This window comes from Onychostruthus taczanowskii, unplaced genomic scaffold (genome assembly GCF_017590055.1).
Source record: "Onychostruthus taczanowskii isolate IOZ18803 unplaced genomic scaffold, ASM1759005v1 scaffold5, whole genome shotgun sequence".
NCBI lineage: Eukaryota > Metazoa > Chordata > Aves > Passeriformes > Passeridae > Onychostruthus > Onychostruthus taczanowskii.
In genome coordinates this window covers 3491742-3504607 of record NW_024502568.1, presented here as the reverse complement: position 1 = coordinate 3504607, position 12866 = coordinate 3491742, and the positions used below count along the sequence as shown (strand labels likewise).

The 12866-nt window shown below is 37.9% G+C and overlaps 1 protein-coding gene across 1 annotated transcript in view; it reads left to right on the top strand.

The window, feature by feature from the left end:
• The window catches only part of PLCE1 (phospholipase C epsilon 1), a 137695-nt gene that overhangs the window by 106167 nt on the left and 18662 nt on the right, over nucleotides 1–12866 (top strand). The window contains exons 9-20 of the mRNA XM_041415282.1: nucleotides 254–436; nucleotides 1279–1396; nucleotides 1796–1955; nucleotides 5084–5206; nucleotides 5289–5425; nucleotides 6317–6555; nucleotides 7557–7618; nucleotides 7754–7919; nucleotides 9726–9833; nucleotides 10548–10664; nucleotides 10747–10905; nucleotides 11912–12035. Coding sequence (XP_041271216.1) covers nucleotides 254–436; nucleotides 1279–1396; nucleotides 1796–1955; nucleotides 5084–5206; nucleotides 5289–5425; nucleotides 6317–6555; nucleotides 7557–7618; nucleotides 7754–7919; nucleotides 9726–9833; nucleotides 10548–10664; nucleotides 10747–10905; nucleotides 11912–12035 — 1696 coding nt within the window. The remainder of the gene's footprint in view (nucleotides 1–253; nucleotides 437–1278; nucleotides 1397–1795; nucleotides 1956–5083; nucleotides 5207–5288; nucleotides 5426–6316; nucleotides 6556–7556; nucleotides 7619–7753; nucleotides 7920–9725; nucleotides 9834–10547; nucleotides 10665–10746; nucleotides 10906–11911; nucleotides 12036–12866) is intronic.

Here is a 12866-nt window from a genome sequence, read left to right as displayed (position 1 = left end):
TTTGAAATAAGTATTTTATTAAAGAAAAAAGAAAAAAAAAAGACTGTAGTTTAAAAGGGCACGAAAATAATGAATTACAATAGTTAGGGCCAAAAGCATCCCCAATGCAGCCAACAAAATAGCTCTGGGGAATTCATTCAGTAATCAAAAATTCTCTCAATGTTTCTTTCATTGGTTCCTCAGAGATCTATATTACTGCTTTAAAAATGTGTCCTTATTCTCCTTGTTTTGTTAATGCTGGGAATCTTTGTAGGAGGATGGAAGGTTTGAAGGCCCAACCTTGGCTCAGGCTGTTGAGCTGTTTGGAGGCAGACGATGGAGTGCAAGAAGCACAGGCACGGGATCTCTCACCAAAAGCACTGAGAAGCCCAACGTGCAGAGAAACAACACTCTGGGAATCAGCACAGCTAAGAAAAAGAAGAAAGTACTCATCAGGGTAGAATATTTTGTTATTCATGTGTTTTGTTTCCTCCTTGCAGTCACTGTGTAGCTGTGTTCTGAACCAGAAAAAAAGAAGTTAAATGATGGTGATGATGATTCTAAAACTGTTTATTGTCGTTTCAGGTTTGAGGATTATTATTTTCCTATAGTTTGCTCTTTTTTCATGCGTGCAGCATTGTTAGGATGTGTAGGTGCAGGGGCTAGCAGAATGGGAAAGAATCTTCTTGCAACCTCTAGGTGCTCCCTCAGTATAAAGATAAAACACTGCTGATGATAAATATCTTAACATGCAAAGTGGAGGTTGGTGTAAGTTTTTTTAATCCTTTTTGTTTTCACGTTTCAAAAAACACTGCCAGTTATTCCACATTGCATTAGCTTGCATTTTATCTTTCATGGGAGACAGAAACATGACCTAGTCTGGTAGTCTCCTCTCTTTTCCTGGACAAAACTGCTTTCAACAGTAGGCAGGAGAGAGGAAAATGCAGGACTAGCGCCTCTACGCTACCCACATTTTCTAGTGGGCAGGTAGAAAGATTCTCAGATGACAAGATCCAACCTCTTTAGGACTCCAGTGCACCAGTGAAATAGTGTAAAACCAGCTGCAGCATTCTAGAGAGTCACAATCATTATCTTCTGTGCAATGTCAAACTGAGATAACACCTAATGGTCCCATGCTATGTATCTGCTTAAGTTGTCTCTTTTCTACTGTTACTGGTCTCACAGGAGTCTCTTTCATAAGGAATAGCTGATTTATCTCATGGTTTTGTTACAGATTGTACTGAAATTAAATGGAAATAGTAGGTTTGGGATGTTTAGTATGATACTCATTATTTGTAGGGTGAAAGTGGAGAGGCCACTGATGATGAAATGGCAACTCGGAAAGTAAAAAGCTGTAAGGAATATCGTAATAGAAGTGGTTCAGATCCTCAAGATATTGATGAACAAGAAGAACCAGGTAAATATATTGCTTCAGTACTTAAAAATCTGTCAGGGTTTTGCTGAAAGGCTTTTTATGCAGACATTTTTTGTAGTGTTAAAAATAAAGTTACTTTTGCAGTTGAAACTCCAAATCTGTGAACGTTTGTTGTGAATTCTTACAAATGCTGAAATTAACTTCTTTAGTTGTTCATGATTGTTCTCTCATTTAGTTTCAGTAGCATTCCCTTTCTATTCAGACAAACTACATTCGTAAGTGTTGTTCAGTACATACTTTTTTAACTGTTTTGGGACAAAACTAGAATCCTGCTAGTGTCTTGCTATGTTTTAATGAATTTTCATATAGTTCTCCTGGACAAAAGCATTTTTATTGGGCCAGATGTTGTAATTGTGATGAAAACTTTTGTTTTCTCCTTAGATCAAAATATTATTATTAATTCTTCTCCATCTAACAACCTGCCATCAAGAAGAGCTCACTCTCTGACAGCATCTGGATCTCCCAACTTAGGAGCTACATCATCTTCACCAGCAAGACCAGTCTCCTCTCCTGTAATATCATCAAACAAAAGTCAGTCTAGGTAAGGGCAAAATCCATTTGATTTAAAAAGAAAAGAAGCTACTATTACTTATTTACTATCTAATGTGGGGTTTGTGCCCAGCTGGCAAAATCTGACAAAAACAACACCAGAAATGTCACTAGCCTTTTCGTAGCCATCTAAATAAAACACATTGTAGAAGAACACAAGACATTTAAGCTGAAATACCATGAATCTGAGGATGGCTTTGTAGCAAGTCCCTGAACAGCATGTTTCAGTTTATATCTGTTACAGAAGCAGATTGGAATGCTGTCCCAAAACTGCACAAATACAGAGTTTAACTCTTTCTGCAGATCTTCTCCAAAACAGAGTTATAGGCATTTTCTGTGTAGTGAAAATCAACAGAAACATTATTGATGTGTGAACTGAAGTTCTGAGGTTTCTCAGCACAAATAATTTCTACCTGAGTGAGTAATAACCTTTGCTGACATTCCTGGTGATGACTGTAGTGCTGTCTTGGGAAATGGAGGAACTGATTTGGAGTCTTTCTCTTACAGGCCTCTTTTTCCTGAAAATTCATCCTTTTTGTGCCACTTAGGCAGTGTAAAAGGTTATGCTGTTGCAGTATGTGCGGTATCATAGTGCACTATTGCATTAATGCTATAGATACTAATAGTGATGGTAGTAGTGATTGCAGTATTGCAGTCAGGGATGTGGACAGTACTTTATAACATACAAGAAGACAGTCTCAGCAGAGACTTTCCAGTGCCTTTCTGGAGAAGGAATGCAGAAATATCATTATGAGTGTGAATCTTGGGGGTTCCAGGAGAGCAACAGTTAACAATGGAAGAGATTACTGCTGCTGATAGATCATTATATTTGTAGAGACATGTCTTGTACAATGGTTTCAGTTGTGTATTTCTTGGGGATTGTATTTATACTTAAAATAGTTGGATCTGGCAACAGGTATGATTAGTAGAGTCGCCTGTGAACATGTGTGGTTGGGCTAACACAGCTTTGTGAGCCTCTGTGTTCCTTTTATTTTTCACTGTCATTCACAAACTTGGATTTGTCTTGGTAAGCAAATTTTTTTTTTTTGTAAGAACAGCTTTCTTTTACACTGAACTGAAGAAATACTGCCTTACAATCTCTGGAAAATTATTCTGTGTTTTGCAAATCTTCTTTTTGCTTTTATGCCAAAAAAAGTTGTTTTCTCTAAATTAGATTAAAAGGTTCAATGGAGAACTCACATTCCCTGGAAGAGGACAGCTCATGTTCCTTTAAATCCTCTCAGGGCTGGGTTTCTGTGTGGATCTGTGTGTAGCTAAGCACTGTGGACCTCCCTCAGTTGTCACAGGTTTTCCCTGGCAAAGCTGTGTGGCGCTTCCACAGCATCACTTTGCAGAGCAGTCCCAAGTTTGCTATGACCCTTTTTGATAGAACTTGCTCAGGATGTACCTTATGGCTGTTTCATCTGTCCTGAAGGTGTCTTCCTCAGAACAGATTTACATGTTTGACCTATTATCTTGATCCAGTTTTCATGAGCCATTAAGAAATTCGGAGCACTGGAGAGAGTTTTATTCTGAGCACAGGTAGTTTGCAGCTGCTTTTGTCATTCCTACAAAGCAGATGGGCATCTGATGAATTTCCAAGTTCCTTGGAAATCTAGTGCTGCTTGTAAGGTGGAGGAAGCAGGAGGATCGTTGATAAGATACTGGGACACGGAGCACAGGATACAGAAAACTGGAGGTGGGGGCTTTTTTGGGAAGGGAGAGTAAACCTCCTTGCTCAGCAGTCAATCCAGACTGCTACTAATTGCAGTTTTGGTTGTTGATGATGGTGGAGTTTTAGTGGGGGTTTTGGCTTTTTTTTTTAAAACCTTTTGTTTGTATTGATTTCCCATTACTCTGGAAGATAATCTTTAGTGATCAGATTGGATGAGATGGTGAGCATTTTCTTCTGCTCTTGGTCTCCCATTTGGTACTCTGCAGTTCTAATCTGTTTTCTGGAATCTAGAGGCTTTCCTCATCATGGTTTATTTTTCCTGTCTTATAAAAATGCTGGGAATTATTTTAGTTTAAAAAGTTTTATGCATTATGTCAGTACTTTCCATAGTGATGTCAAACAAAATCAGTATTATCAACTAAAGTACATGGTATTTTTTAGTATTTTAAAATCACATTTTGTTTTCAATTACTTGCATCCATCCCATGCCAGGAGTAAACTCAGGAATCTGGTCCAGCCTATTTGTGTAGAAAGTCACCTGCTTGCAGGCATGTCTTTAGGAATACTGGACAGCAAGCTGGTCCTTTTTCCATCACAGCTGTCTGAACTATTTGTACTGAGCCTGATGGCAAAATTCGTAGAAGAATGGATCTGCATATTTGAACTCCACAGAGCAATAAAATCTGACATGTGTTCTGATATTTTGAAGGAAATACTATAACTTGTGCAGTTAATTATGGTTCAGACTGTATAGTTTTTGATATTTGTGTGGTTGCTTAGATCCTGCCCTTTTCAGGATGCTGTTGCTGGCAGATCCCGTTCCTGCAATGTGTGTTCATTGGTGTTTAGGCCCCAGAAGGTGCTCAAGAGCTCAGCCCCTCATTGCAAGTTACTCCATGTAGTTCACTAAGGGCTTGTTCATACTGCTCAAGTAAGGCCTTCCTGTACTGACTAGTGTAAATCCTCTAGAAGCCTAAAGATTTTGTGATGTGGCTTTTGGAAATGAGCTGGTTCTACTTCAAAAATTGTTCAGCTGCACAACTTAGATTAATGATTACAGTTACAGAACAATCTATGTTATTATTATGTCTTCAATGAACCTTCTACACAGCCTTCATTACAAGAATACTGGCATTGTTTTCTTTAAAGGTAAAATAAGTGCCTTCATTTGTGCCATGTGCATCAGGCCTTTTTCCACATGAAAGTTTGAAATTGCATAATATAAAGTTTGCAGTTGTCTTGAAGAAAAAAAATAGGAGTTATAAACCAAGGTAAAAAACATCATTATGCATCTTATAAGATGGTGCTTTATTTGCTTCTTCCAGATATTGGTAATAAATGCATTAAGGAGAGCACAAATAAGCTGTTAATACACTGTTGCATAATATTTCAGTTAAATATAAGTTTAATGTAACCAAACTACAGCAGTCTTTTTTTTCATTTAGCACATGGAGCAGCAGTAGCTGGCATGGCCGTGTCAAAGGAGGAATGAAAGGATTTCAGAACTTCATGGTGTCTGATAGTAGCATGACTTTTGTGGAATTTGTGGAGCTCTTCAAATCTTTCAGGTAAAAGATTTTTATTTTCTGTACTAATTTTATTCCAAGTTTATAAAAGAGCAAAAATGGAATTTTTCTGCTCTTTTTGCAGTGTCCGTAGCCGCAAGGATCTGAAAGACCTTTTTGATGTTTATGCTGTGCCTTGCAATCGATCTGGCTTAGAGCCTGCTCCACTTTATACTAATTTGAAGATTGATGAAAATAGCAGTGGATTCCAGCCTGATTTAGGTTTGTTAAAGAGAAAAATGCAATTGTTAGACTATTGAGCAGCTTCAGTTATTTGTCTTAATAAAATGCGTCTCAGTCAGTCTCCTTATCAGTTACAAGTTTAAGTAGAGGACTGCTGCCATGCCTGCCCTAATACCTAGTTAGTGGGATAGAAGACAAAAATAAAGGGACGGAAAAGTATTCCAGATTTCCATTAGCCAGATATAGTTGTAACTGGTAATAGCAGAGGAATAAAACTTGTTGCTGAATGGTGAGCCCAGGAACCTGTACAGGTTGCAGGAGCCCTGGAAGGGCTAAAACACTGAGCAAATATAGGGAGGAGAAATGAGGAGGCTGTGCCCTGTGTCCCATGTGGCTGTTTTTTTCTTATCTGCTTTCCTAGTGGATCTGTTTTATATGGGATAAAGGGGAAGGAAGCCTCTGTCCCCCTTTACATTCCTCAGTTGCCATAATCTGTCTGGGACTTTGGCCACATGTAAAGAAAACAGTCTTTCTGCCAAGCAGCTTGTGGGGAGGGTGCAGAACAATTGGCATATGAAACTGGAAGAAGATAAAGGGCAATTGAACAGGAAGGGTGTGGGGTTGCACACAGTGAAGGAAAGGCTTTGATGCTGTTTATGGTGGTGAGAGGGAGCAGGAGAGTCCTGGGATCCATGTTAAAGGTTTCAGGATTTTGTTCTGAGTAATTGGACACTTGTAGTCTGCTCACATGCATGCTTAATGCTCTCTCTTTTATTAGTGGGTAGAAACAAGATGATTTTGTTCTAATTTACTGCTAAAACACCCAGTGAGATACTTGTGTGTACTGTATACTAGATTATATTCTATACAGGATATGTAATACACATAATTGTTTAGCTTATATTTTTATTTCCTCATTTTTCTTTTAAGATTTGTTGACTAGAAATGTTTCAGACCTTGGTTTGTTCATTAAGAGCAGGCAGCAGCTATCAGACAACCAGAGGCAAATATCTGATGCTATTGCTGCTGCCAGCATCGTAACCAATGGTACTGGAGTTGAAAGCACATCACTGGGAGTATTTGGAGTAGGAATCCAGCAGCTGAACGACTTCCTAGTGAATTGCCAAGGAGAGCACTGCACCTATGATGAAATCCTCAGTATTATCCAGGTGTGTAATACAAATACCTTGCATTTCCTTTTTACTGGAACTCCTGTTACTTCCATTTTCCCCATTAATGTTGTGTGTTGTTCAGAATAGCATCTGTGTGGGTATGTCCTTTCACTGATAATGTCTCTACGGTTTAATTGAATTTAAAATTTAATACTATCTTTATTTTGGGCCAGAAAATTGTATGGATGTCCATAAATATATCCATTTAAAAAATGCAAATAAATAGTTTTATTAGCAATGCGTACTTTAGCAGGGAAGGGATGTCACCACCTAGGAAAAGTGTTAATGGAAATTCTTTTCTTTTTTCTTTGTCTGGGACCACATTTGATTGAGCATAATCTTACTTTGCAACTTTAAAAAGCACCATTTCCACATATTTTTGTTTTATTGTAAAAAAAAATTTCCAGAGCAAACATGGCCATTTTATTCCCTTATGTACCATGGCTGAAGATCTTAGAAAGTGTGCAGAAAAATTTTTATTCTTCCAAATTCCTCCATGCATAATTAATATATTCCAGAACTAAGCCCCTGTTTAACAGTTAACCAAGGCTAAAAACTATCTATAACTATCAACATGTAAGACAGAATTGCAGAGTTTAAAAGACAGAAATTCTAATGAAACTTCGAGTTGGAATACCACAACTCTCATTGAGTTGGTATGTTGTATTTAAGCATACTAGATAGGAGTAGGACACCTGATCATAAATCTTCCTTAATTTCAATTTAATTTCTGTCTCAGCTTTGAAGAGGAGGTTGGATTAGGCAATCTCCCAACATCCCTTTCAACCTGAATTGTTCCTTGATTTATGATTATGATTTTAGTATGTTTGCGTAGTCATTTGTAAAACACAGTTTGCAGGCACCTGATTACTTTATCCACAAAAAGACTGTGTTTAAATACTGTGTAGTGCTGTGAGCAGACTACATACAAAAACATGACAAAGACATGTTTCTAAGAATTGTTATTATATATATCTTTGATTTCTTCCTCCTCATAGAAATTTGAACCTAGTGTGAACATGTGCCAGCAGGGGCTGCTATCTTTTGAAGGATTTGCAAGGTAATTACTTCTTACATTCATATATATATGTTTGTATATATATGTAAAAAGATGATACCTGTGTATTGATGTTTCTCGGAGAATCACAAAATGTTCATCACAGCATAAAATTTCCTCACATCTCCTCACTTCTAGATTTTTGATGGATAAAGACAACTTTGCCTCCAAAAATGATGAATCACAGGAGAATGCTGAGGACTTGCACTTTCCTCTCTCATATTACTACATAGAATCCTCACACAATACTTACCTTACTGGCCATCAGCTTAAAGGGGAGTCCTCAGTGGAGCTCTACAGCCAGGTATGCAGGATTGGATTGTTGTGTGGCTTTCAACATCAACTTGTTTGTTTTACTGGCAAGTTTCAGGAACATGACCTTTTTGCTTTGAAAATCTAAATGTCCTAGACCCCTGCTTGCAAAATGTTGGAAAACATGATGTGTGGGAAAGCTGCCTGTAAGCACAGTTGTGCTCAAATGCCTTTTCTAAAACAAAAAAATGGGTTTAGTTTGAGATTCATAGCATTTAGACACCAGTCAGTCTGACCCAACCTACTAAAATTAGACTTTCCCACAGGAAAGACTGATCTAATATTTTAGTTCATTCAGATGTCAGAAACACTACTGAGATACTGTACATTGCACTGCAAAGACTAATTTCAAATAGAACTTTAACTTCTAAAAATGTTACTTCTAGGAATATTCTACAGGTTTTAGACTTTATGGCTGATTTGTGCTAACCAGGGAAGGAACAATTTCTCCCTTGGGCTTTCAGTTCTATATTTGTGTATATATTTATATATATGTTTGTATGTGTCTGTGTTTACAAAATGCTGGAGAAAGCATCAAACTCCCTGGCAGCATTGTTTTCATTATGCTGAGAGTTAATGACAAACCACTGAGAATGGACTCATCTGGTGTCCCATGTGCTCCTTCACCTGGGGTTGTAGGCAGAGAGGTGAGGCTGTGTTAGGAAATCCTGAATAACGTGACTGCACCGAGTAATGCCATTGCAGAGGTTCCTGTAGTAGCATTGCACAGTGATTTTAATATTGTGTTGGTAATAGATGGGAAGTGAGATAGAGACCAGCTGCCTTTTAAGTTTGCATGATTAAGAAAAGCTTCTTCCTGTCCCTCAAGTGCTTGTTGCCAGCTGAAGGGGCACTTTGTTCTGGCTCAGTGTGTCTGGCTCTCACAAGAAGTGGTGGAGTGCCAGCTATGGACACAGCTGTCTGAAATAAAATTATTCCGGTTTTGAGTAGAAGTAATTTTTTCTTTGTTCATGAATGGTTTTGCTGGAAATGGTTTTAACTTTTAGGATCTTTCTATTCAGTAAAATATTAGCTTGTAGTACAGATGACAGGCATGCTAAATACTGATCACAATAATAAGCTGGGCTACCAAAAGATGGAATAGCTCATCTCCTCCTTCATCCTTCCTCTTTGCTTCCTTGGTTTTTCTGGCAATGGCTTTTCTAAAACAAATAAATGAATAATTTAAAAATTGATGAATGAATTGATGGCTGTAAATAGCTTAATATATTTGATTAACATGGCCTGGCACATTTCCATTGTAACTATACTCATAGTTGTGCTTCTTAAGACTTCATTTTCAGACTATCTTTTATTTATAAAACTAATAATAACAAAAAAACTAGCAGACAAACTGTAGGTGCTTTCCCCATAAGCTGTCATGGGAACAACCTGAAATAAATTGCCATGTTGCTTTATAGCTGTTTTTGAAGGTAGAAATATGGGAATGTTCCTCTCTCTCTCAGAAAATTAAGCCATACAATAAGAGCCACCGTCCGCAAGCAGATTCCATGTGTCCTGTATGATACCATGAATTACAAAGCTTTATGGTAATTCTCCCAAAAGCATACATGCTTTGCTTAATTTTCCCCGTCTTCTTCAATGGGAAATAGGGAATTCAGTTAGGGAATGCAGTTAGCTTGGGACTGTACATTCCATGGGCTGTTCACAGAGATTGCTCTTTCCAGCAGTTTTGCTGATTCACTGGACTTCCATTCAGCTCTGCAATGTCTGTCCTCTGCTTTGATGTCATGATACTGTAGCTTAGATGTGCTTACACTGTTCAATTGCATTATAGGTTCTTTTACAAGGCTGCAGAAGTGTAGAATTGGACTGCTGGGATGGTGATGATGGGATGCCTATCATTTATCATGGGCACACTCTTACTACAAAGATCTCTTTTAAGGTATGCTGGTAATTGCACCTAGAAACAAAAAAATGAGAAGTTATTTTTTTCTGTAATGAAGGGGAAAAAGTTGCCTACTAGAAAAATACAGATTTTCTAATGGGCTAAATTATAATAGAATATAAACTATAGATTATGTCAGACATTAAATTCTCAGTGGTAAATATGCTTTCAAGTTAGTTTTTGTAGCATGTGTAGTGTCATTTTCTGTCTTTTTGTTGGTACCTAAGTAACAAAAGTAGGTGTTAACCACTTGTGTTGTAACAAGATGTCAGCTTGCTTTGAAAGCACAGAGTGGCCTCTTCCTTCTTACAGAGGAAAGCAGACCTCTCCCTGTTGCTCTGATTTTTTAAGATTTTCTAAGCCTTCTGATGTTTACATTCTTGTAATGAACTTTCTCACACACTTTATGTAAATGACTTATTGTTTTGCGTTCTTTTATGGAAGAGGAGAAGTTTGATGGACTGTTGGTTTGTCCAGTGTCATTGGAGAGGTGGCACTTTCACCCTCCAATCCACTGTCACTTTTGGAAATCTGTCAATGTTAGAGTTAGAAATTAAAAAGTCCCTTTTTATCTTGAAAAGAGCAACGTGTCCGCGTCATGTTATTTCATGTCGTATCCCAGGACATCTCCCCTCCCAGCTAGCAGTAGGTTAACTGAGAGCTGCAGAATGCTGCCATGTTCTTTCAATGGCCTCTCTCTCTCTCTGGCAGGAGGTGGTGGAAGCCATCGATCGCAACGCGTTCATCACCTCGGACATGCCGGTCATCATCTCCATAGAGAACCACTGCTCGCTGCCCCAGCAGCGCAAGATGGCCGAGATCTTCAAGGTAGGCTGTCCACTGCCAACGGGTGTTCCAAGCACGAGCCCTGGGGTTTTCCATAATACATCACCTGTTCTTGATATTTCAGAATGTGTTTGGAGATAAGTTGGTGACAAAGTTTTTATTTGAGAGTGACTTTTCTGACGATCCCATGCTGCCTTCCCCTGGCCAACTGAGAAGAAAAATCCTGCTTAAAAACAAGAAGCTGAAAGCCCATCAAACACCAGTGGATATATTGAAACAAAAGGTATAGTCCTTTCTTAAGAGCAAGCAGAAAGACCCAACTCTTGTTAGAAATCGTTCATTTGTGTTTGAAATTTTTGCTAATTCCAATGTACCACAGAATAATCTAATGCACATTCATGCTTGAATAACTCACAGTGGATTGCAGTGCTTTCAAATAAGTAGACAACACATATAGTAAATTATAGCTACAGCTTAAGTTAATTTTAGTGTCTATTAATTTTATAAAACTTCATAATATTATGATTAACACCACATGCTCTGCATGACAAACATAAATGAATCTTTTTCTCTGTGGTTTTAACATTTACTGCTCATGTTTATTGAGAAATAGTCATATGCATTGAGTATGTGTGTGTATTTACAGTATGTAGTAATTTTTGATAGAGTTCTGCTTTGTTTCTTTTTTCAAATTCAAGCCAGTCAAATACTCTTTTTTTTAACTGACTTTTTGTGGGAGACTCTGCTACTCAAATAGTGTTTATTCCCATGTGGGAATTTTTTGATTTCTAAAATTTAGGGCTGCATCTCAAGTAGCCTCAATCTAATAATGTCTATGGTTAGTCAGCAGTTCAGTTGAATCCTTGAAAACTAATTGCCATTACTCAAAACGTAAACACAATTGCATTAGACTTAAATTATTGTTATCAGATGAGTAAATCACACTGATCATGCCAGTATATGGATAATTTCCATCTTTTGAAAAAGTATTTAACTGTTTCTGAAACAGCATATCTCAGGCTGGAAAAAGGCAGTCTTGAATGATGTGCAACTTTGACATTTTTCCATAATTAATTAGGTTTCATATCTTAATAAGTGCTTTTCTTGCAACACGAGTTCTCTTTATGTTCAGACCCCTAAAGTGGTATTTTAGCATGATCTTAACAATCTTACTTATTTCTCACTTTATATATTCAGTGCTTTCATGGACACAAAACAAGATACGAACATGAAAACTCTTTTTCTCTTTAAAGTGCTTAGCAGTGATGTAGTAAGTGTTTCTGTTGTAGGCTCACCAGCTGGCACATTTGCAAGCACAGGCTAGCAACGGTGCTAGCAACCCCACACCTACCAATGAAGAGGAAGAAGATGAAGAGGATGAATATGACTATGACTATGAATCTCTCTCTGATGGTAACTATATTTATTTCTTTGTTTGTTTGTTACAGTGCTTTTGTTAGAACTGTGGTAATAAGACGTGAATATTCTAGCTCAGGCATGAGCTGGGTAAGCAGTGTCCTTGCACGAGTCTGAAAAGGCTGAAATTCTTTAACTTGTATAGAAGAGGACTGAGGGGTTAATTGGAAGCAGGTTTACTAAGTCATGAAGCACAGAATGTTACTTGTTAGATCTAGCAGGTGTTCAGTAAAACAAGTGGAAGATCAGTCTAAAATAGGTAAAATATTTGTTTGTGCAGCTGGTAGTAAACTTCTGGAATGTGCTGCCATGGAAAATTGCAGAGCCAAATGGCATCAGCATATTTACAAAAGGATTGGACAAATTCATGAAGAGATGTATAAGCAACTGTTATTGGTAGCAGTATTTGGTCCAACATCCCTATGACTCAGTGATTGTGGTTGCTGGGCTGGTGATTAGTGGCTGGTTGCTCTGTTGCCACTATCAGAAAGAGAATGCTGGGCTAGATGGACAACTGGTCTGACACAGCTGGAGATGTTCTCCTGAGTGAACAGTGAAGTGCTTCACTCACTGCACTTTTCATTCTGGTGAGGACCCATTTAAGTTCTAGGTGCAATGTTCACAGAAGATGTAAGGCTCGAGGATGTCCTGCAGCACAGGACTTCTTTCCAGGTGGTCTCTTGTTTACATTACTTGCTCCTGTGTTTAGTGATTTAAAAAATAGTCACAAAATTAACAAATGCGGTTCAAGACTTGACACTGCTTGTGGAATAGCAATGTTATTTATGAGTTTGATGTCAATACTGCTTTTAGTTGCATTTTGCCTGA